A 25,789-nucleotide genomic window follows, 5' to 3' on the forward strand; every position below is an offset into this window, starting at 1 on the left:
AACAAAATGCAATGTGGGATCCTAGATTTGATCCTTGATCAGGAAAGGACATTAATGGGACAACTGGCAAAATTCAAATAAGGTCTAATATAGTTAATAGTGTTGTATCAATATTAGTTTCCTGATTTTGATAATTGCACTATAGTTAAGTAAGATGTTAGCATTAGGGGAAGTTGAGTGAGGATATATGAGAACTCTCTCACTATTTTTACAACTTTTCTATAAATCCAAAAGGCTTTTTGAAAATGAGAGCCCACTGTCTTAATTTGCATTACTACTCTGAGCATTTGTCTTAGTTCATTGGTCATTTATATTTTCTTTTCAACAAATTTCCTTTTCCCACTTTTTTATTGGATTTGTTTTGTATACTAAAAAGTTATATACATTGTACACTAAGAAATTAGCTCCTTGTATGGGATAAATATATTTTCCAGCTTGTCTTTTTATTTTTTAAAACGGTGGCCTTATATGTATATGTGTATACAAATTTTTTCCTTTCTTTTTTTTAGAGACAGTCTTGCTATGTTGCCCAGTCTGCTCTTGAACTCCCAGCATCAAGTGATCCTCCCACCTTGGCCTCCCAAAGTGTTGGGATTACTCGCATGAGCCACTGTGCCTGGCCTATGGATGTTTCTAACTGATGATTTCTGCTGACCTGTGGACAGAAAATAAGAAAAGTAGCAAAGTGGCTTTAAGTTTTCAACTGTAAACAAAAGACCACAGAATAAAAACACTACTTAATAGAAATGACTGTCTCTCCAAGTTTTTCTTTCCTCCATAAAAATAACATTTATTTAAAAAAAGTACACACAGTAAAATTCATCCTTTTTAGTGTATAAGCCTATGGGTTTTGACAAATGCATACACTTACATAACTACAATTAAGACACAGAAAATTTCAATTATTAAGACAAATTCCTTGTGCTACCACTTTGTAGTCAAGGAGCATTCCAACCTTAACCCCTGACATCCATTGAAGTTTTTTCTCCATTCCTATTGTTTTGCTTTTTGATAAAATAATATGAATGAAATCAAACAGTAAGTAGCCTTTTGAGTTTGGCTTCTTTTACTTAGTAAAATGCATTTAAGATTCATCCAAGTGGTTGCATGTATATTTCATTAGTTTTTATTGCTGAGTAGGATTCCATTGCATGGATATACTACAGTTTATCTATGCACCAGCTGAAGGATATCCTTCATTTTTATGTTCCTCAGTTGCAGTGGTCTGTAGGTCTAGTAAAAAGCAGAGGTGAGATTTTCTACCTAACAGGAAACAGTTCCTTCTAAAAAGTCCAGCTTAGAAGTATGCCCCTGGTAACATGCATCAGAGGCTGTATCAGGATAATTTATTCCTTGTCACTTAACTATGTCTGAAATTGGACTGTTAATCCTAAGTGAGCAGTATATCAAAGGAATAGGAGTTTGTCCTGAGTATAGTCAGATGATATCCCCAGAGTAGGCCTGAAAAATATTCTGGAAGCCATGCCATTGGCAGAATATTTTTTTTTTAAATTTCTTTTTAGTTAAAAAAAAAAAAAAAAAAAACACTGAAAAAAGTAAAAATCACCCCAAAATGACACCACTTTAAAAATTTTACAAAGTAAAAGTCCTCCTTCAGCCTATTCAATCCCACTTCCAAAGGTTTACAACTTTCTATGTCTATTTCCCAGCTTTTTCGTAAATTTATTCAGAAATACTTATATACATACATACAATACATAAATGAATGCTTTTGCATAAAAATGTATTTGTACTATACATATTTCTGCATCTTGTTTTTTAACTTAATACACAACCTTGGACATGAGTATAGGTCATAATATATTCATAGATACACTTCACTATTTTAATGGCTGCATAGTATTGTACTAAATAGACGTACCATAAGTTATTTACCCATTTTCCTACTGATGGACATCCCTACTTTCGTGAGTTTTATTGAGATATAATTCATAAACCACACAATTCACCCATTTAAAGTGTACAATTCCTGGTTTTTAGTATATTCAGAGTTGTGAAATCACCACCATGACCAATTTTAGAACACTTTCATCAACCTCTAAAGAAACTTCATACACTTCAGCTGTTACCTCCAGCCCTTCCCATTCCCCCCAGCCCTTCCCATTCCCCCCAACTCTGTGCTAGCCCTAAGCAACCACTAATCAACTTTCTATCTCTATGTATTTGCCAATTCTAGACACTTCATATAAATAGTATCATATAACATGTAGTCTTTTGTGACTGGCTTCTTGCACTGAGCATATTCTGAGTTCTTCCATGTTGTAGTATGTGTCAGAAGTGTTCACCACTCTTCTACTTTTTGAAAGAGTTTGTGAAGAATTTGTATTAATTTTTCATTAAAAGTTTTGTAGAATTCATTTAAGAAGCTATTTGAGCCAGGGCTCTTCTTTGTGGGTATCTTTTAAAAAACTCATTTAACCTACTTACTTGATATAGGTTTATTCAAGTTTTCTACTTCTGAGTTGGTTTTGGCAGTTTGTGTCTTCCTAGGAATTTGTACACTTCATCTATGATAATTTATTGACATAAAATTAATCATAATATGCTTTCATAATCTTTTTTATTTCTACAAGTTCAGTTGAAATGTTCTCTCCTTCATTTCTGATTTTAGTAATTTGATTCTTCTTTTTTCCTGGTCAATCTAGCAGAAGGTGTGTCGGTTTTATTGATCTTTTTATAGAATCAACTTTTGGTTTCATTGATTTTTCTCTAGTTTTTTTTGCTCTATTTCATTTATACTCATCTAATCTTTTGTATTTCCTTCTTTCTCCTGGCTCTAGGTTTAGTTTGCTCTTCTTTTTCCAGGGTCTTAAAGTGTAAAATGAGGTTAGTGCTATGGTCTTTCTTCTTTTTTTTATTTTTTTTGAGACAGAGTCCCACTCTGTTGCCCAGGCTTGAGTGCAGTGGCGCAATCTTGGCTCACTGCAAGCTCCACCTCCCAGGTTCATGCCATTCTCCTGCCTCAGCCTCCCGAGTAGCTGGGACTACAGCTGCCCACCACCACACCCGGCTAATTTTTTGTATTTTTAGTAGAGGCGGGGTTTCACCGTGTTATCCAGGATGGTCTAGATCTCCTGACCTCGTGATCCGCCTGCCTTGGCCTCCCAAAGTGCTGGGATTACAGGCGTGAGCCACCGTGCCCGGCCTTTCTTCTTAAGTATAGGCATTTACACCTATACACTTCCCTGTAAACACTGCTTTAGCTGCATCTTGTAAGTTTTGGTGTGTTGTGTCTTCATTATCATTCATCTCAAAGAATTTTGTAATTTCCCTTATGATTTTTTTGACACAGTTTTTTTTCTTCTTTTTTTTTTTTGGTAATGACAGGGTCTTGATGGGTTGCCCAGGCTGGTTTTGAATTCCTGGTCTCAAGGGATCCAAGGCATCCTCCCACTTCGGCCTGCCAAAGTGCTGAGATTCCAGGTGTGAACTACTGCACCCAGCCAGTCACTTACAAGTATGTCTGATTTCCACATATTTGTGAGTTTCCCAACTTTCCGTTGTTTTCTAACTTTGTCCCATGTGGTCAGAGGACACGCTTTGCATGATTTCAGTCCCCTTATATTTATTAAGGCTTGTTTTATGTTTTAACTTATGGCCTACTTTGGAGATGTTTCATATGCACTTGAGAAGAATATGTATTCTGATGTTGGGTGGAAAGTTATATAGATGTCTTTAAGGTCAATTTGCCTTACAATGTTGTTCAAGTCTTCTATTTCCTAGTTTATCTTCTGTCTAGGTGCTCTATTATTGAAAAAGGGGTAATGAATATTCCAGCTCTTTTTATGGACTTATCTATTTCTTCTTTCCTTTCAGTTTTCGCTTCATGTATTTTGGGCTGTACCGTTAGGTGCATATATATTTATAGTTGTTACATCTTCCTGATGGATTGACCCTTTTATCATTGTAACATTTTACTCTTTATCTCCAGTAATTTTTTTTAAAAGTCTATTTTGTCTGGTATTAGAATAGCCACTCCAGCTTTCTTATGGCTGTTGTCTGTGTGATATATTTGTTTTCCATCCTTTTACTTTTAATCTATCTTCTAATCTAAAGTGTGTCCCCAATAGATGGCACGAAGTTGAATCAGACTTGTTTCTGACATCTCTGCCTTTTATAGTATTGTTTAATCCATGCACATTTATTGTTATTTTGATACAGGAAGATTCATGACTGCCATTTTATTGTTTTTGATATGCCTCAAGCTTTTTGCTTCTCCATTCCTTCTCTTGCACTGAGTATTTCATAATGTGATATTTTTATTTCTTTAATAATATTTTTGATTTTTAAAAATTATTTCCTTAGTGGTTGCTCTAGGGCTTACCATACACATCTTAACTAAACTGAATAGGCTTCAGATAAATACTAACTTAATTCCAATGTAACAACCCTATTCCTATATAAACCCATCCCCCGCTTTGTGGTATTATTGTTATACAGGTTATTTCTATACATTATAAACCCAACACACATTATTTTAATTACTTAATATAATTTTACATCTTTAAAAGAAGCTGAGAGAAGAATAAGTATATGTTTATAGTTTTTTTATATTAAACTTCTTATTTCCTATTTCACATTCTCTCCATTTGTTACTGTGGATTTGTGTTACTATCTGGAGTCAGTTCTTTAGTACAAGACAGTTTTGCTTCCATTCAGCTTCTTCGTCCTGTTATTGGCAAATATATTATATTTTATATGTTATAGGCCAAACAATGCAACTATATACATATTGTTTTATACAATTGTTTTTTACATTAGTTAAGAGAAAAAAGAAAAATGCATAGATTGTTTCTGATAATTACATAATTATTTTTGCCTGTGCTCTTTTTCTGCATGTGTGTAGATTCAGATTACTGTCTGAGGTCACTTGCTTTCAGCCTGAAGAACTTCCTTTTGTATTTCCAGTAAGTCAGGTCTGCCAGCAACAAATTCTCTTGGTTTTTGATTATGAGAGATGTTTTATTTCACCTTCATTTTTGAAAATCAGTTTTATTGTATATAGGATTATTGGTTGACAGTTATTTTCTCTGAACACTTTGAATGTGTTATTCCACTGCCACTGCTACTGTTTCTGAGGGAAAGTCAACTGTTAATTTTATTTGGGTTCCTTGGTAAGTGATGGCTCATTTTTCTCGTATTGCTGCCAAGATTTTCTTTTTGTTTTTGGGTTTTAGCATTTTTCTTATGATGTATCTGTTTGTAATTTCTTTTTCTTCTGGGATGTATAGGTTAATGTCTCTCATCAAATTGGGGGTATTTAGAGCCATTATTTCTTAGAATATTTTTCTGCTCCTTCTTTTCTCTTCCTTTTTTCCTATACTCCTATTAGAAATATATAGGAATGCTTAATGGTGTCACACGGGTTCTATACTCTTGTTTAATTTTATTCATTTTTTTTCTTTCTGTTCTTCAGCCTGGATAATATCTCAGTTCATCTTCACAACCCAATGAGGTAAGTAGCATTATTATCCTTATTTTATAGATGAAAAATGGGAGGCTCAGATTAAGTGACTTGCCAAGGTCACACAATGTTAAGTGTGGCTGTACAGGTCTGACTCCAGTTTGTACTACTTCCTCTCTGCATAGTCTTTTTATTTTCCAGCAACCATAAACAAACAACTGGGGGATTTGTGACTGGCATCCTCTTTTCTAGAGAACTCTTTCTTTCCATTTCCCTTTGGTATTCTTTGCTAGTATGTTCCTCTTCTAAAATTCATATGCCTAATATTTAACATATATTAGACACTTAATCAATGTTTATTGCTTTGAATTCAATGGCTACTCAATGGTTGGTAGCTTAAATGGCTATGAGAACAACAACATTTTGATCTAAAATATTTCACTAGAAAAATATATAGCTTTTTGAAGACTGATAACTTGTGGAGGAAGCATTCATTAAATATGTCCACTGACTTATGAAACTACCTACTATTACTGCTGATAGTTCTGACTTAATAGCATTTGTTGATGCTTAGGCCTGGGGTCCTGCTCTTTTATTTACTAGGTGGATGAAATATGGACAAATGGCCTCTAGTAAATAAATATTTCAACATTTAATTAGTTTTTTGTTTCTGTATATAGGAAGCAGTCTAAGAAAGAATGTTATCTCTAGAGACAAATACTGAGGACCCCAGAAAAATTATAAAGATTTTAAAAAATCCTTAGGAATAATCCCTTTTAATTTATCCTGAGAAAATAATACTCTTTACACTCTACCCTTCATATTCAGCATATCATCTGTCCTATATAGTCTTCAATTATATAAAAGAAAATGTTTTCTACCAGTTCTCTCCAAAAGCTGAAAGGGGTTGTCCTAATTACTTTTTTTCCCCTCCCTCAGTTAGTTTTTCCTCTTCAACTCCAAACAAACTGGTGTCTATACATAAATCCTAGATCCAAGATTCCAATTCAAGAAAGACCATCCAGGACCCACAATCTATATATATTCTAGCTACCACTGATTTCTGTAGTGCTACCTGTAGCACATGATATGAGAGAAGTCGCTTGGAGATTTGACCGTTGCTTTTTGTTCTTTCCAAACTCTATAACCAATATTTTCCCACGTAGTTTATATCCATTTACTAGATGCAGTGCTTGCCATGCTATCTCCTTATCTAAAAGAGAAAGAAAAAATTTCAATTTACATAGGACTGAACAATTCAATTCTATTCCAGGTCTAGTTTAGGTTATTTTGCCTTGGAGTTAAATGTAAGCTATAAGGCCATATAGTCATTTGATTTTTATCATTTTTTCTATAATCTCCCATTTGCATTATTCAGCAAAATTAAATTAATGACTAATAATAATAATAATAATAATAACTCAAAATGGGTGTTTGAGGGTGTCTCCTAATTCAAAGAAATAAGTAGAGAAACAAAGATATAGGTAGTGTGCTAAAGAAGTCTAAGTTATTAGTAATTATATATAAGCCTCTACCTTAGGTAACAGATTATAGGTATTATTAGAATCAATCATTTTCAAAATGAGTAACGCAAAAAAAGTTATCATGTTATTGAGAGCACTTTGCTACTTCTATTTTTTTTTTTTTTTTAGTGGGAGAGTGGTTCTGGGCCACCTTATTGGGATAAATAAGTATAAGAACCCTTGTAGGCATATGGAAGGTTGAAATGTGAGAATATATACATATGCCAGGAGTATTCAACTTATGGGTCTAAGAGTCTGGATGTAAGAAATAAGGAAGGGATGATTTATGGCCAGGAGTTTGTGGAATCATAAGTAGACAAGTAGACTGAACCAATTTTGTTTCATATATATATGTACTACAAATTTTTTTAAGTGTATAGCTTTCAAGATTAGTAAAACAGCTATACATTTTAAAGTACTTGCTTTAAAAGCCTTTTTATTATGTATTTTTTCAATTAATACATCGTATTATGTGGGGCGCCCATAAACTGTTTTTTAAATTTAAAAGGGGTTCTTACACTTGAAAAGACTGAAAACCACAGTTACAGAGCATTTAGAAACTTTCAGTATGATAGGAAAGATGACACAAGACTGTATGAAAACAATGGAGGGGAGTTTGGCAGTACTCATGTGTAAAACCACTTGCCTACATATAGATTAATAGGCTATTTAGAAATGACGATACTTTAGGGACAATGAGAGGTACAATGAAGGCTACAAAGCCTTCCCCCAAAACAACATATTATCTGGTCTGTCACAGAAACTGAAATTCTTATATTATTCTTCCCATTGGATTAGAAGCTATGCATTAATTAATATGCAAATAATACTTAGAAGACTATATCATCATCTACTAATTATGAATAAGTAATAAATTAGTATATTAGCTTGTGCTCACTTAGTCCTAAAGGAACAGTGCATAAGGCAAGTACATGTGTTCTGATCAGAATACTAATACACTAATTAATGAGTAATCTAATTATAACTTGGACCAGAAATACTGTTGTCAGTAAAGGGAGTACAGATTTTGGTAGGGTAAGAAGGAAGTACCAAGACTGGGAAAACCTGAGGACACTGGGGTAGTGTGGCCATGCACTGTCAATGGAGGAGAGGAAAGAGAAAGAAATACTGAAAACATATTTTTCGTTCCTTCTCTTGTTCTCACATGCTGTGGAGAAATCAAAGTACTATATCTAAATTAGAGAGGTTATAGGTAGTCTCTAGCGAACTGAGGGGCAACTGAGTAATCATCTGGATGAAACTACTTACTGGGAAAGGTGACAAAAGCCTGGCCCCTCATTCGTCCAGTCATCATTCGGAATTGAATTGGAGGTCCTTTTTTCTCCTGGAACCGAGCGAACAATGACACAAGATCTCTTTCAGTCACCCGAGGGCTAAGGTTCTTCAGGTATAACACCTAAAACAAATTGAGAATCAACCAAAATATCATAAAAAGGAGGTAAGGCAATTCTTTTTCTTTTTGAGACAAAGTCTCACTCTGTCACCTAGGTTGGAGTGCAGTGGCGCAATCTCGGCTCACTGCAATCTTGGTCTCTTGGGTTCAAGCAATTCTCATGCCTCAACCTCCCCAGTAGCTGTGATTACAGTCATACCTGGCTAATTTTTGTATTTTTAGTTGAGATGGAGTTTTACCATGTTGTCCAGGCTAGTCTCGAACTCCCAACCTCAGGTGATCCACACGCCTTGGCCTCTCAAAGTGCTGGGATTACAGGCGTGAGACACCATGCCCAGCCGTAAGGCAATTCTTTCATTATGATTACAATTACAATTAGTTTCACATAAAAATGGTGGATTGAACACATTCATTTAATTTCATTCCATCCAGTAAACTCTCTAAAACTATGGGCACTTAAAAAAAAAACAAAAAACACAAACTAACAAGGTCAGGAGGAACAAGAAAAGGAGACAACAGCAATAATAATCTGGAAGATGAAAAATAATTGGATGAGCAGGAACCAACTCAGCACACTGAAGAAAGTTGAATTTTAAACTGGTAGTGGAGAAAGCCAAGAACACACCTGTCACCACTTAAGAATCCTTAAATAGTTCAGGAACCGATAATTTCACTTACTTTCAGAAATAAATGTGAAGGGATGGGGTTAAAATAAGGCAGGTCAGTTGAAAGCTGTCTAAAAGCCAATATGATTTTTAAATACCCTCCCTCACAACATGCTATGGGGTAAAAGATAACTTGCCGATTCTGGTAGAATACTTGAGGCTCATTGTCAGAAGATGGGGAATGCCATACATGGCTGAAGATGTGAACCCTGTTTCTGAAAGCAAGGAGACTAAGAGAACGAATGCATACTAAATGTTGAGGTCCTCCCAGACCTTTTCTGCCATTTGGCTCCTAGAATGCTGGTAGTACCCTCATAAGAAAGATTTTGGAACAGTCTTCTCTGGGAAAACTGGTAAGTCCTAGGAGGAAAGATATAAAAACACGGACTTGGGATAAGGAATTTATCTAACAAATGGTCCAGCCAGACCACTTTAAAGTAAAGCTCAAAGTCAACAAGTACCACTTGTGTGCTCAGAGATTCCAATCTGCTTTTTAGTTCCTACTTATAAAGTTGGGCATCGATTATCAGGCATCTTAGGAAATCCTCTAATGTGAAAGAGAGAACACAACAAACAAAGAAAAGAAAGCAAATAGGAAAAAACTTCAACAAACCATAACTAATATCCTCAGAAAAATAAGAGAAATTATTCTACCTATTAGCCATGGGAGGGTGGGTGCGGTGGCTTACCCCTGTAATCCCAGTGCTTTGGGAGGCTGAGGTGAGAGAATCGCTTGAGTCCAGGAGTTTGAAATCAGTCTGGGCAACACAGTGAGACACTGTCTTTACAAAAGAGACAGAGTGGCATGTGCTACTTGTGAGCAAACAGCATGCACCACCACACCTGGCCAATTTTACAAGTCCCAGCTATTTGGGAGACTGAGGCAGGAGGATTACTGGAACTCAGGAGTTTGAGGCTGTAGTGAACTACGATCACACCACACCACCACACTCCAGCCTGGGCAACAAAGTGAGACCCTGTCTCAAAAACAACAACAACAACAACAAAAAAAAAAAACAAAAAAACAATTCAAGAGAACAAAAATGAGCTCTTATATGTGATTGAACTTAAGATGTTATCAGCTTAAAACAAATTGTTTTACCATGACCTATACCTATAAAAGACATACAGAGGAAAATGGGAAAGATATAAAAGTATATCACTACAAAAAAACCCCAATGAACCATAAAGGAAGACAGCTGAGAGGGAGAGACAAAAGAGGTACAAGAGAGAGAGAAAACAATTAACAAATGGCAATAGTAAGTCCTTTGCTAGCAATAATTACATTAAATATTAATAAACTCCCCAAAAGACAGAGTACCTGAATGGATAAACAAAATCCAACTATAAACTATATGCTAGCTATTCTATAAGGCCAGGATTACCCTGAGACCAACCTAGACAAAAACATTATAAGAAAAATACAGACCAATATCCTTAATAAACAGATGTAAAAATCCTCAACAAAATATTACCAAACCAAATTCAACAGCACATTAAAAAGATCATACACAATGACCAAGGGGGATTTATCCCTGGGATGCAAGGATGATTCAACACACAAAAATTGATCAATGTAATTCAACACATTAACAGAACAAAATATAAAAATTACACGATCATCTCAATAGATGCAGACAAAGCATTTGACAAAATTCAACACTGTTTCATGATGAAGACACTCAACTACTAATAGAAGGAATTTACCTCAACATAATAAAGGCCATATATGTAAAGTCCACAGCTAACATAATATTCAGTATTTAAAAACTGAAAGCTTTTCCTCTAAGATCAGGAACAAGGCATGGATACCTACTCTCACCACTTCTATTCAACGTAGTACTGGAAGTTCTAGCCAGAGCAAATAGGCAAGAAACAGAAACAAAATGCATCCAAATCAGAAAGAAAGAAGTAAAATTATCTCTGTTCACAGTGAAATGATCATCCATGTAGAAAACACTAAAGATTCAACAACAACAAAAAATTAGACATCAGTAGAATAGGGAAAAGCTGAAAGTTTTTCCTCTAAGAACTGGCAAAAGACAACAATGCTCACTCTCACCACTCTTATTCAACACAGTAGTGAAAGTCTTAGCTAGAGCAATTAGACAAAGGAAAGACATAAAAGGCATCCAAAGTGAAAAGGAGGAAGTGAAATTGTCCCTGTTTGCAGACAACATGATCTTATATACAGAAAAACCTAAAAATAACTTAAAAGAGTCTACCAAAAAGCCCTTAGAACAGATATACAAATTCCATACAGTTGCAGGATACAAAATCAACAAACAAAACTCAGTAGCGTTTCTATATACGAACAGCAAACTAGCTGAAAAAGAAATCAAGAAGGCAATCTCATTTACAATAGCTACAAAAAGCAAAATAAAATGCCTAGAAATGAATTCAACCAAGGAGGTAAGAGTCCTCTACAAGAAAAACTACAAAATACTGATGAAAGAAAAGTGAAGAGGACACAAACAGAAAGACATTCCATGTTCATGGATTGAAAGAACATTGTTAAAATGACCATACTATCCAAAGCAACCTACAGATTTAATGCAATCCCTATCAAAATACCAATTACACTCTTTATAGAAAAAGAAAAAAAATCTTAAAATTTGTATGAAACCACAAAAGACTCTGAAGCCACAGCAATCCTGAACAAAAATAACAAAGCGGGAGGAACTGCACTACCAGACTTCAAAATGTACTACAAAACTGTAGTAACCAAAACAGCATGATACTGGCATAAAAGGAGACACATATAACCATGGAACAGAATAGGTAACTCAGAAATTGACCCACGTATCTACAGCCAACTAATATTTTAATAAAGGCACCAAGAACATCAGTTGGAGAAAGACAGTCTCATCGATAAATGGTGCTGAGAAAACTGGATACCTATATGCATGAAGAATGAAACCAGACCCCTAACTCTTACCCTATACAAAAATCAACTCAAAATAGATCAAAGACCTAAACGTAAGACCTGAAACTATAAAACTACTAGAAAAAAAACATAGGGGAAACATTTCAGGACACTGGTCTGGGAAAAGATTTTATGAATAAGACCTCAAAAGCACAGGCAACAAAAGCAAAAATAAACAAATGGGATTATATTAAACTAAAATCTTCTGCAAAACAAAGGAAACAACAGAGTGAAAAGGCAACCTACGGAATGCAAGAAAATATTTGCAAACTACTCACCCAACAGGGGATTAATATCCAGGCTATACAAGGGACTCAACATCTTAACAGCATCAAAACAAACAACCTGATTTAAAAATGGGCAAATGATCTAAACAGCTATTTCTCCAAAGAAGACATACAAATTGCCAACAAATATATGAAAAAATACTCAACATCACTAATCATCAGGAAAATGCAAATCAAAACCACAATGAGGCATCATCTCATTCCAGTTAGGATGGCTACTACTGGAAAGACAAAAGTTAACAAATGCTGGTGAGGATGTGGAGAAAAGTAAATTCTTATAGACTGTTGGTGGGACTGTAAACTTTTACAACTACTATGGGAAACAGTATGGAGGTTCCCCAACAAACTACAAATAGAACTACTATACGATCTAGCAATCCCACTACTGAGAATTTATCCAAAGGAAAGGAAATCAGTATATTGAAAAGACAACAGCATTCTCATATTCATTGCAGCACTTTTCACAACAGCCAAGATATGAAATTAACCTGGGTGCCCAACAATGCGGTATATATACACCATGGAAAACTATTTAGCCATAAAAATAATGAAATTCTGTTATTCAGAGCAACATGGACGGAACTAGAGAACATTACGTTTAGTGAAATAAGCCAGGCACAGAAAGTTAAACACTGCAGGTTTTCACTTATATGTGGGAGCTAAAAAGAATTGATTTCATAGAAGTAAAAACTAGAACAGAGTATACTAGAGGCTGTGAAGGGTAGGAGGAAGGAAGGAAAGGATAGGGAGAGACTTGTTAAAGATGTAAAATTACAGTTTGATAACAGGAACAAGTGCTAGTGTTCTATACCACTGTAGAATGGTTATAGTTAACAATAATATATTATATAGTATCGAATAGCTAGAAGAAGGATATTGAATGTTCCCAATGTGAAGAAATGATAAATGCTTAAGGTGGTAGAGAAGCTAATTAACCTGATCTGTTCACTATATATTATATGTATCAAAACATCACTATGTACCCCATAAATATGTACAATTATTATATGTCAATTTAAAAACTTTAAAAAGAAAATAAATAAAATAATAAATCAAGGTTCACAAGTGCAGCAATCAAGACATTAATTTTTCTCCCTTGGGTACTTTGCAGCTGAGACAAGCTGCCACCTGGTGAATGGTGGTACCATGTTTATTTGGCCCATAGTTCAAACAGCTTCAATGGAAGACCTCTTGAGAACATCACTTTTCTGTTTTAATTATACCATTTTATTATTGGCATGGAATTATGACTATATTAATGGAAATAATAAAGAAAAAAATTAACCAAAAAAGTTAGAACGAATTAACAAATTCAGTAAAGTTGCAGAATAAAAAATCAACATAGAAAAATTCAGTTGTGGTTTCTATACACTATCAATGAACCATATGAAGAGGAAATTAAGAAAGATATCCCATTTACAATGGTATTGAAAAGAATACAATACTGAAGAAAGAACTTAACCAAGGAGGTGAAAGACTTGTACACTGAAAACTACAAATGTTGCTGAAAGAAATTAAAGAAGACACAAATAAATGAAAAGGTATCCTGTGTTCATGGATTAGAGGACTTAATATTAATATATCCAAACTATCCAAAGCAGTTGACAGATTTAATGCAATCTCTATCGAAGTCCCAATGGCATTTTTTACAGAAATAGAAACAACAATCCCCAAATTCATACAGAACCACAGATGATACCAAATAGCCACAACAATCTTAGGAAAGAACAAAGCTAGAGGCCACTTTCTTATTTCACAGCATATTACAAAGCTACAGTAATCAAAACAGTATGGTACTGGCATAAAACTGGACACATAGGTCAATGGAACCAATCTGAGAGCCTAGAAATAAACCCATGAAGCTACAGTTAATTGATCTTCTACAAGTGTGCCAAGAAAACAATATGAGAAAAAGATAGTCTCTTTAACAAAATGAGAAGACAAGACAGCAACATGCTAACTAATGAAATTGGACCCTTATCTTATGCCAGACACAATAGTCAATTCAAAATGGATTAAAGATTTAAATATACGACCTGAGACTGTAAAACTCCTAGAAGAAAACATAGAGGAAAAGCTTCTTCACATTAGTCTTGGCAATGATTTCTTTGATATGACACCAAAACCACATGCAACAAAGCAGAAATAGATAAGTGGGACTACATCAAACTAAAAAGCCCTGCACAGCAAAGGAAACAATAGAGTGAAAAGGCAACCTATGGAGTAACAGAAAATACTTGCAAACCATATTTAATATCTAAAATATATATGGAACTCTACAACTTGATGGCAAGAAAACAACCTGATTAAAACATGGGTAAAAGACTTAAATAGACATTTCTCCAAAGAAGAGATACAAATAGCCAACAGGTATATGAAAAGATGCTCAATATTACTAATCAACAGACAAATGCAAATGAAAAACACAGTGAGATACCACATACCTGTTAGGATGGCCATTATGAAAAAAAAAAAAAAAAAAAAACAAAACAGAAAATTACAAATGTTGGCAAGGATATGAAGTTGGAACCCTTGTGCACTATTGGTGGGAATGTAAAGTGGTACAGCTGCTATGAAGAACAGCATGGAAATTCCTCCAAAAACTACAATTAGAACTATCATACAATCCAACAATTCCATTTCTGGGTATTCATCCAAAAGAGCTGAAATTTGTATCTCAAAGAGATATATGCATTCCTACGTTCACCCAAGCAATATTCACAATAGTCAACAGTTGGAAAAACCTAAATGTCCATTGACTGATGAATAGATAAAGAAAATGTGGCATATAAATACAATGGGGGCTCGGTGTGGTGGCTCACGCTTATAATCCCAGCATTTTGGGAGGCTGAGGCAGCCAGATCATGAGGCTTTGACAGCAGCCAGGAGTTTGAGACCAGCCTGGCCAACACAGTGAAACCCCATCTCTACTAAAAATGCAAAAAATTAGTTGGGTGCAGTGGCGAGCGCCTGTAATCCCAGCTATATGGGAGGCTGTGACAGAATTACTTGAACCTGGGAGGTAGAGGTTGTAGTGAACTGAGATTGGGCCACTATACTCCAGTTCAGGCCACAGTGCCAGACTCTGTCTCAAATAAATAAACAAAATAAATACAAGGGAATATTATTTAGCCTTAAAAAAGTAGGAAGTCCTATATGTCATTATGCTATACCACGAATGAAACTCGAGGACTATAGGCTAAGTGAAATAAGCCACTCACAGGACAAATATTGTATGATTCTACTTACTGAAGTATCTAAAGTAGTAAAATAGAAAGCAGAATGGTAGTCACCAGGGCTGGGGGAAGGAGGAAATGGGGAGTTGCTGTTCAATAGGTATAAAGTTTCAGTCATGCAAGATAAAAAAGTTCTACAGGTTTGCTGTACAACATTGTGCTGATTGTTGACAACATTGTATTGCACACTTAAAAATTTGTTAAGAGGATAGATCTTGTGTTTTTAAAACACAATTTTAAAAAAATGGAGGAGGAAAAAAAAACCTCATACATTACGTAGCATTAGTTATATCCTTTATAGCTTAAAGGAATTATGGAAGAATTCAGACAGAAGCAGCAAAAGCAGAGCAAGCAAATATACCTCTCTTAAATGACTTAAGTACTGAAAGGTATAAATAAATATATTAAATATTGTTAACAAGCAGTAGAATCTTTAAGTGTCAAAATCTTTAAAACCTGGATATTAACATATTTAGCATTTATGTATGTTCGTATCTTAAAGGCAAGGGCATAGAATAACTGACTTGCCTATGCTCTCAAATACTAACCATGAAAATACCAAATTAAATAACCATAGAAAGGGGTATGTGAAAACAAACTTCAAGTTTCTCATCCATTAGGAAAGACCCATACTAAGACTGTTCCCTTTGATATGAATTTTTTTTTTTTAGACGGAGTTTCACTCTTGTTGCCCAAGCTGGAGTGCAATGGTGTGATCTCAGCTCACTGCAACCTCCGCCTCCCAGGTTCAAGCGATTCTCCTGCCTCCTGTTATCCCCAGTAGCTGGGATAACAGGTGTGCGCCACCACACTCAGCCAATTTTTTGTATTTTTAGTAGAAATGGGGTTTCACCATGTTAGCCAGGCTGGTCTCGAATTCCTGACCTCAGGTGATCTGCCTGCCTCGGGCTCCCAAAGTGCTGGGATTACAGGCGTGAGCCACCACACCTGGCCAATATGAACATGTTTTAAAAAATAAAGAGGACTTCTGGTTGAGGTGGCTCTGTCAGTTCTTGCTGGGATGCATCCCCTCTGCATACATACACACATAAGTGCAGACTTGTATGTATGTATGAATGTATCCACAACATACATAACACACACACACCCACACACACACGCACACAGATACAGCTAGGTTCAAAAACAAGATAAAGCTGTGAAAAAGAAAAACAGAGCCTCCAAGTGATAATAGAACATAAAGCTCTTCCTGGTATCCCTATGCAATACATGGTATTATTTTACATGTTTTCACCTTTATATAATATAGTCCTTTATATAAACAATATGCATTCTTCTACAGCTACATTTTTAAAAACTTTAAAAATGGATTTTAAGTTTAGAACAGTTTTGGATTTATAGAAAAACTGAGAATACAGAGAACTCCCATCTACCCCATGGTTTTCCCTGTTATTAATATCTTATATTAATATGTTCATTAATTGTTACAATTAATGAACCAGTATTGACATATTATTATTAACTAAAGTCCATAGTTTAGATTTCCTTAGTTTCAACCTAATGTCCTTTTTCTGTTCCAGGATCTAGGTTACATTACATTTAGACCGGGGTTAAGGATTATTGGGAAGAAAACCACACAGGAGAAGTACAATTTTGATCACATAATGTTAAACATACATACAATCAATATGATTCATCAATATGATTAACAACTATTGATATTGGCCTTAATCACCTGGCTTAGGTAGTGTTTGTCAGGTATCTTCTTGCAAAGTTACTCTTTTTTCCTGCTTTCCCTTCCTGTACTCTTTTGGAAAGAAGTCATTATGAGCAGCTCAAAACTAAGCAATGGGGAGTTATGCTCTCCCTCCTTGAGGTAGAGTATCTACACAAATTGCATGAAATTCTTTTTTAAGGGAGGTGTATATTTCTTTTCCTCTATATATTTGTTTACTCAATCACTTATTTATATCACCTGGACTCATGGATGTTTATTCTATACACTGTATTATCCAACATTATTTTAGTTTATTGCACAAATTGTTCCAGCTTTAGTCATTGGAAGCTCTTTCATTTGGCTCCTGTATTCCTTTGCAATACCAATGTCAAAAAACAACATAAAATCACGTCAAAGAACAATAAAATAATGATTTTAAGATAATGATTTATTTTATTTTAGTTTGTTGCACAAATTGTTCTGGCTTTAGTCATTGGAAGCTCTTTCATTTGGCTCCTGTATTCCTTTCAAATACCCCAATGTCAAAAAACAACATAAAATCATCATGTCAAAGAACAATAAAATAACGATTTTATACTGTTGTTCTTTTTAGCACTTCCTTACTTTCTGGCACTACAAGATGCACAAGGCTCATCTTGTATATTTCCTGCCCCAGTATTAGAAGCAGTCATTTCTCTAAGGAGCCTTGGTTCATTTTATTAGAGAATGGTATTAGAAACCAAGATAAGGGTGCCGTGCAAGCTCATTGATACTGGTGTGTCCTTTCATTTGTGTCCTTTCAGCTCACAGAACAAAAAATATGTATTTATACTAATCCATGTATATATAAACACATATAAATATTTCTATATGTAACCACTTATATCTATATTAAGTTAAACATGAGTTCATCCTGATGTCTCCAACTGTAAACCATTATCACATGGATCATTTCAGCATCCTCCCTTTACTTATCTGTAGATTGCAACAGTGAGAAACCTGGCTCCCATCATCTGCCATCCATTTACTTAATTGCTCCATTCCATTATGCATGTATAACAGTATCAGAATTGTTACTCCCTAAGTAACCAGTACCCAGGGACATAACCTTATCAACAAGGATACCGTGCTTATGTGAAGTTCCATTTGCTTTTAGTCTTTCAGACTCCACGTATTTCCAAAGATGCTTAGTTCAGCGTCTTTTCCCCTATCCCTTCAACGAGGTTGTTTTACATGTATGTAATACAGTTTGACTCTCTTCTTGCTGTCTGCATCCTTTTCTAGGGTCCCTCAACCTCCTAAATGAGTTTTTAACATTTGTATACATTAGGTGTAACTCTCTGTGCTATGTAGTTTAATGGGTTTTGACAAATGCATGTCTTGCCTCTACAACTACAGTATTATACAGAATAGTTTTACTGCCCTAAAGATTCCCTGTGTTTCATCTATTCCTCCCTTCTCCATTCCCCTCAAACCCTTGGCAGCCATTTATCATCTTACTGTCTAGCTTTCCCTCTTCCAGAATGTCATATAATGTAATCATACAATATGCAGTCTTTCCATACTAGCTTCTTTCAGCTATTAAGATTAATATTCATATTAATCTAAAGTTCCTCTATGTCTTTTTGTGGCTGGACCGTGAATTTCTTTTTATTGCTGAATTATATTCCATTGTATAGATCTGCCACAGGTGAATGTATCCATTAACCTATTGGAGGACATCTTGACTGCTTCCGGTTTTTGGCAATTATGAATAAAGCTACTATGAATATTCACATGGCAGTTTTTGTTGAACACAGGCTTTTCAAATCAACTGGGTAAATAAGTAGGAATGCAGTAGTTGGACTGTGTGGTAAAATAATGTTCAGCTTTGTAAGAGGTGGCCAACCTGTCTTCCAAAGAGGTTGTATTCCCACCAGCAATGAATAAAAGTCCCAGACTTCATGACTATGAAATATACCCATAAAAAACAAACAAACAAACAAACAAAACACTGCAGCTGGGCACAGTAGCTCATGCCTGTAATCCCAGCACTATGGGAGGCCGAGGTGGGCAAATCACTTGAGGTCAGGAGTTCGAGACCAGCCTGGCCAATACAGTGAAACCTCATCTCTACTAAAAATACAAAATTAGCTGGGCGTGGTGGCTCGCACCTGTAGTCCCAGCTACTTGGGAAGCTGAAGCGGGAGAATTGCTTGAACCCAGGAGGCGGAGGTTGCAGTGAGCTGAGATTGCACCACTGCACTCCAGTCTGGGAAAGAGAGAGAGAGAGAGACTCTGCCTCAAAACACAAAACAAAACAAAACTGCACTTGTATCTTCTACATCTGTAATTTTTTAAAAAAGTTCCTGTTGCTCTGCATCCTGAACAGAATTTGGTATTGTCAGTTTTATTGTGGACTTTAGCCATTCTAGTAGGTGTTTAGCGGCATTTCTTATTTTTCAGTTCTCTGATGATAAATAAAGATGAGCTTCTTTTTGCATACTTATTTGCTATGTATATATCTTCTGTGGTGAGGAGTTTGTTCTTATTTTTACCCATTTTTTAAATTGAGTTGTTTTAATACTGTTGAATTTTGGGAATTCTTTGTGTATTTTGGATACAAGTTTTTTATTAGATGTGAGTTTTGCAAATATTTTTCTAGTCTGTGGCTTGTCTTTTGAGTCTCTTAAAAGTGTTTTTCATATAGCAGTTTATAATTTTAATAAAGTCTGACTTATCAATTGTTCCATAAATTGTACTTTTGGTGATATGTCTGATAAATACATTATCAAACACAAGGTCACTTAGCTTTTAATCTTTTTCTTCTAGAAGTTTTATAGTATTGTGTTTTATATTTAGGTCTATGACTATTTCAAGTTAATTTTTATGAAGGATGTAAGGTTTGTATCTAGATTCATTTTTTTTTTTACATGTGGATATTCAGTTGTTCTAGCACCATTTGTTGAAAAGACTATTCTTTCTCCACTAAACTGTCTTTGATCCCTTGTCAAATATTAATTTACTATATTTATGTGGGTCTAATCCTTGGGTCTCCATTCTGCTCCATTGATCTGTGTGTCTTTTTTTCCCCCATCAACACCATGCCACGCTACTTGATTACAGTAACTCTTGAAGTTGGGTAGTGTCAGTCTTCCAAATTTCTTCTTCTTTTTCAGGGGTGTGTTACATGTTCTGGGTCTTTTGTCTTTTCATATAAACTTAGAATCAGTTCCTAAATATACACAAAATAACATGCTGGGATTTCGTTGGGATTGTGTGGAATCTACAAATCAATTTGAGAAAGAACTAATATCTTAACAATATAAAGTCTTTCAATCCAAGAACACAAAATGTCTCTGTGTTTATTTATATCTCAATTTTTCATCAGTTTTACACTTTTGTGCATATAGAACCTGTACATACTTTGTTAAATTTATACCTAAGTATTTCATTCTTTTTTGGTGCTATTGTAAACAGTGTTGTTTTTAATTTCAAATTCCAGTTGTTCATTTCTGGTATAGAGGAAAGCAACTGACTTCTGTGAACAAACCTTGTAACCTCCAAGCTATACTAATCTACTAGTTCCAAGAGTTGTTTGTTTGTTTTTTGGCTGATTCTTTGGGATTCTCTACACAGACATATATGTTACTTGTGAACAAAGAGAGTTTTAGTTTTTCCTTCCCAATCTGTATTCTTTTAATTTCCTTCACTTGTTTTACTGCTGTAGCTGGTACTTCTAGTACGGTGTCAAAAAGAAGTGGAGAAAGGGGACATTTTTGCCTTTTTTCTGATCAAAGGGGAAAGCATCCAGTTTCTATTAAGTATGATGTTAGCTGTAGGGTGTTGTAGTTATTTTTTATCAAGTTGAGGATGTTATACTCTATTCCTAATTTGCTGAGAGTTTTTATCATGAATCGATGTTCAGATATTTCAAATGTTTTTCTACATCAATTGAAGTGACCATATGATTTTTCTTCTTTAGTCTATTGATGTGGTGGATTAATTGAATTTCAAATGTTGAACCTATGGTGGATATCTGGAATAAATCATACTTGATTATAGTATGCAATTATTTTTATACATTATTGAATTTGATTACCTAACATTTTGATTTCTCAATCAATATTTTAATCAAATGTTTTGATTTTCCTAACATATAGGATTTTTGCTTTTATACACATGAGGGATACTGTCTGTAGTTTTTTTTTCATCGTAATGTCTTTATCTGGTTTTGGTACTAAGCTAAGGCTGGTCTCATGAGTTAAGAAGTGTTCCCTCTGCTTTTGTTTTCTGAAAAAAGATTGTAAAAAATGAGTATTATTTTATATGCTTCCATTTTCACCCTTCTCTTAGCCATATCAATTGTACTTCTTTATATAATTTTTTTTTAGTAATTGCCTTAGAGTTTGCAATATACATTTACAACTGATGTAAGTCCACTCTCAAATAAAACTATACCACTTCATGGATAGTGCAAATACCTTATAACAAAGACAAATTTGTATTTATATATACACTAATTCTTGCAACCTATCCTTGATATCACTGTTACTCATTTCACTTATCTGTATACTATAATTATCCAACATATTCCTATTATTACTTTGAAAAGTTTTATTCTGGATTGTTTTAAAATAAGAAAATAAAAGATTTTATTTTACCTTAATATATTCTCCTATGCTCTTTCTTTATGCAGATCTGAGTTTCTGACCTATATAATTTTGCTTATCTCTGGAGAACTTTTTTCAAAAGCATTTTTTTTCCTACAAGGTGGGATTTACTGATGAAAAATTCCCTCAGTTTTGTTTGTCTGAGAGTCTTTATTATTTTTCCTTCACTTTTGAAGGATTTTTTTTTTTTTTTTTGCTGGATAAATAATTCGAGGTGGGTGTTTTCTTTTTACTTTTGACACAAATATTTCACTGTACTCTCTTGCTTGCACAGTTGCTGATGAGAAATGTAATTCTTATCTTTGTTTTTGTATAGGTAAAGTGTTTATTTTCTCTGTTTTTAAAATCTTTTCTTTGTCTTTCTGTAGTTTGAACATGATATGCTTAGGTGTAGTTTTGGTATTTATCCTGCTTGGTGTTCTTGGAGCTTCCCAGATCTGTAGTTTTTTATCTGCTATTAATTTTGGAAAATTCTCAGCCATTACTACTTCAAATATTTCTTCTCCTTTTTCTCTTCTCCTTTTGGTATTCCAGTAACATGTATGTTATACTCTGAAATTGTCCCATAGTTCTTGGATATTCTGTTCCTTTTTTTCAGTCTTTTTTTACTTTGTATTTCAGCATGAGAAGTTTTTATTGCCATGTCTTCGACCTTACTGATCCCTTCCTTGGCTGTTTCCAACTTACTGATGAGCCTATCAAAGGCATTCTTCATTTGTTACAGTGTTTTTTATTTCTAGCATCTCCTTTTGATTCTTTCTTAAAATTTCTCTCTGTTTACATTAGCCGTCTGGTCTTGCATGTTATCTACTTTTATTCATGGCCTACTTAGTATATTAATCGTGGTTATTTTAAATTCCATATCTGATAATTCCAAAACCTGTGTCATATCTGAATTTGGTTCTCATGCTTGTTTTGTCTTTTCAGACTGTGTTTTTTTTTTTTTCTTAGCATACGTTATAATTTCTTTTGCTGAAAACTGGACATGATCTATCAAGTAATAGGAACTGATCCAAAGAGGCCATTAGTATGAGGTTTTATGTTAATCTGGCCAGGAGTTGGGCTGTGCTTAATGTTTGCTGTAGCTGTAGGTGTCAGAAGTTTCTGTTTCTTCTAGTGTCTTTTTGTCTCCCTTGTTTCCTTCAGATTTACAAACAAAACAAAACAAAACAAAAACACCTCTTTAAATAGAGTCTGATCCTTGCAGGTCTTTCAGCTATAATCCATGGTTATTATACTGAAGCCCTGTTGATGTAGTAGCAAGGTGCGGAAGGGGAGGCATTCTCTAATCCTATGATGAAGTCTCAATCTTTTAGTGTGCCTGTGTCTCCAGCCTGTAACCTTCACAAGCATTTAACAGCTTTTTTTCTCTCTTAGATGAGACAGGAAAGCTAGAAGAGCCTGGAGTTGGATAAGGCTTTGGTAAAGTTGTTTTCCTTGCTGGGTGGCCCTTTGCTAAGTAGAAAGTTCTGGATACACTTAAAAATCATAATGTTTCCTCTCTCCATGCCAGAAACAGATATTTTTTCTTAGCTCTTTACCTTGAACCTTATGGGGTTCCTGGAAGCAAACGAAACCTCTAAGACTGTGGGCCCCCAAGAGTTTTGTCATTCCCACACTAGTCTACACTCTGACTCCAGCAATTTGTCAAAATTACCACCTAAGTGTTTCTACCAGTTTATGGCTCCAGTGCCTTTTGCTCCTGATAAGCAAATCTGGGATGTGATTTTCTGTAACTGCCTGTTTCTTCAGATTTCAGGATTACAGTTTACCCTGTGACTTAAATTTTCTGCTGGGTCTAAGAAAAGTTATTAGTTATTGATTTTTAGTTTGTTCAACTGTTTTTCTTATCGTAAGACAGGAGTGACGACTTCCAAGGACTTCACATGTTGAAGCTGAAACTAGAAATTTGCAACTAGCTATTTTTATTCAAAATTATGTTTGTGAGTTTCATCCAAATTGATACCTATAATTCTATTTCATTCATTTTCTCTACTGTGTAGTATTCCATTTTATAAACATACTATGTTTTATCTATACTCCCGCTGATGAACAATGCTACAACAAGCATCATTATAACATCTCCTAATGTGCATGTCTAAGAGTTTCTCTAGGATAGATAATGAAGAATGAGACTGCTGACTTACAGTGTATGAACATCTTCAATTTTACTAGATATTGCCATGATGTTCTTGGAAGTGGCTGTATTCATTTATATTCCCCCAGAGGTATATTAGAGTTCTTATTGTTTCTTTCTTTTTCTTCTTTTTTTTTTCTTTTTTGAGACAGAGTCTTGCTCTGTCACCCAGGCTAGAGTGCTGGAGTGCAGTGGCATGATCTTGGGTCACCGCAACTTCCGCCTCCTGGGTTCAAGAGATTCTCATGCCTCAGCCTCCTGAGCAGCTGCGATTACAAGTGTGTGCCATCAAACTCAGCTAATTTTTAGCATTTTTAGTAAAGATGGGTTTCGCCACATTGGCCAGGCTGGTCTCGAACTCCTGACCTCAGGTGATCCATTGGCCTCGGCCTCCCAAAGTGCTGAGATTACAGATTTCTTATTGTTTCATCTGCTCACCAATACTTGGCATTGTCAGGCCTTTAAATATATGCCAGCATTCTAAGTACTAAATGTATATATCATAGTATAGATTTATTTTGCATTTTCTTGATTACTAATAAGATTTCTTAAGTTTATTGGCCACTGGTGTTTTTGCCTCTGTGAATTGCCTGTTATATCTGCTTTTATAAACACTTTCATTTTTATTGCGTTGTTTGTATTTTTCTTATTGATTTGTAGGGAAGGATCTCCTTAAAATGATTCAAAAAGCACAAACCATTGAATAAAATACTGATAATCTGATAACATTAAAATGAAAAACTTTTGCTCAACAAAAGACATCAGGAACAAATTTAAAAGGTAAGTCATCCAGTGGGCGAAGATATTTGCTAAACAACAGAAAGGATTCATATGCAGAATTTTGAAATAATCCCTATAAATATGAAAAAACAAATGATTAAATATTCAGCAAAGGAATGTAACAGGTAACTCTCAGAAAGTTCCTGAAAGGCTAATAAATGTTAAGAATACATGCTTAACCTCACTGGAAATCAGAAACATGCAAATTAAAACAGTGAGATATCTTTTCAAGCTGATAAGGCTGGCAAAATAGTCTAATGCTCCAAAGTTTTGGCAAGAATGTGAAGAGGATCTCTGAAACCTTGTTCCATTAGAAATTGAGATATACACACCCTATATATCACAGCAATTCCACTCCCAGGTATATAACCTAGAACGATGATTCTTAAATTGTTACTCTCAGACCAGCAGGATCAGAATCTCTTGGGAACTTGTTGGAAATGCAAATTCTCAGGCCCCACTCCAGATCTACTGAGTCAAAAATTCTGGGGGTGGAGTCTAGCAATCTATGCTTTAATAAGCCCTCCAAGCAATTCTGATGCACACTAACATTCGAGACACTGTAATAGAATGACACCTTCCCAACACTTTTGATTGAGATCTACAGGAAGAACTGCATTCTTCATTGTGGTCCCACACACATTATCTCACATATACACAAACACATATAAAATAAAAGCTTTAAGAAACAGTAATTACCCTAACATACTGTATGGAACACTTTTTGATATTTTCTATTCTATTCCATTTCATTAACAAAACCCCATTGGTTGTAACCTACCAATTGTAACCTAAGTTTGAAAAACACTGTCCTAGAAAAAGTCTGGCATATGCACAACAAGAGATGTACAATAATACTTGTTGCAGAATTAACTGTAACAGCAAAATAACAGAAAGAACAAATCTTCAGGAAAATGGATAAATATAATAAATGATGGTCTATTTCTACAATGGAATACTACATAGTTCCTTGTATCTTTAGAAATAAATTTCAAAAGCATTATGCATATCGAGTCAAAAAGGTTGTAGAATGATAGAGTATGTCATTTATATACTTTTAAAACAT

At 34.8% G+C, this 25,789-nt stretch overlaps 1 protein-coding gene across 4 annotated transcripts in view; it reads right to left on the bottom strand.

Moving 5' to 3' along the window:
• Nucleotides 1–763: 763 nt before the first annotated feature.
• RBM41 (RNA binding motif protein 41) overlaps nt 764–25,789 on the bottom strand; it is a 55,130-nt gene continuing 30,104 nt past the window's right edge. For 2 of the 4 annotated variants that reach the window (XM_025373573.1, XM_025373571.1), the window contains 3 exons: nt 8,218–8,365; nt 6,501–6,638; nt 764–4,690 (listed from right to left, as the gene is read on the bottom strand). In XM_025373573.1, coding sequence (XP_025229358.1) covers nt 4,677–4,690; nt 6,501–6,638; nt 8,218–8,365 — 300 coding nt within the window. In that variant the 3' untranslated portion in view covers nt 764–4,676. Of the gene's footprint in view, nt 6,639–8,217; nt 8,366–25,789 lie in introns of all 4 variants that reach the window. The other 2 variants (XM_025373572.1, XM_025373570.1) reach the window with 1 other exon arrangement.

This window comes from Theropithecus gelada, chromosome X (genome assembly GCF_003255815.1).
Source record: "Theropithecus gelada isolate Dixy chromosome X, Tgel_1.0, whole genome shotgun sequence".
NCBI classification, from domain to species: Eukaryota; Metazoa; Chordata; class Mammalia; order Primates; family Cercopithecidae; genus Theropithecus; species Theropithecus gelada.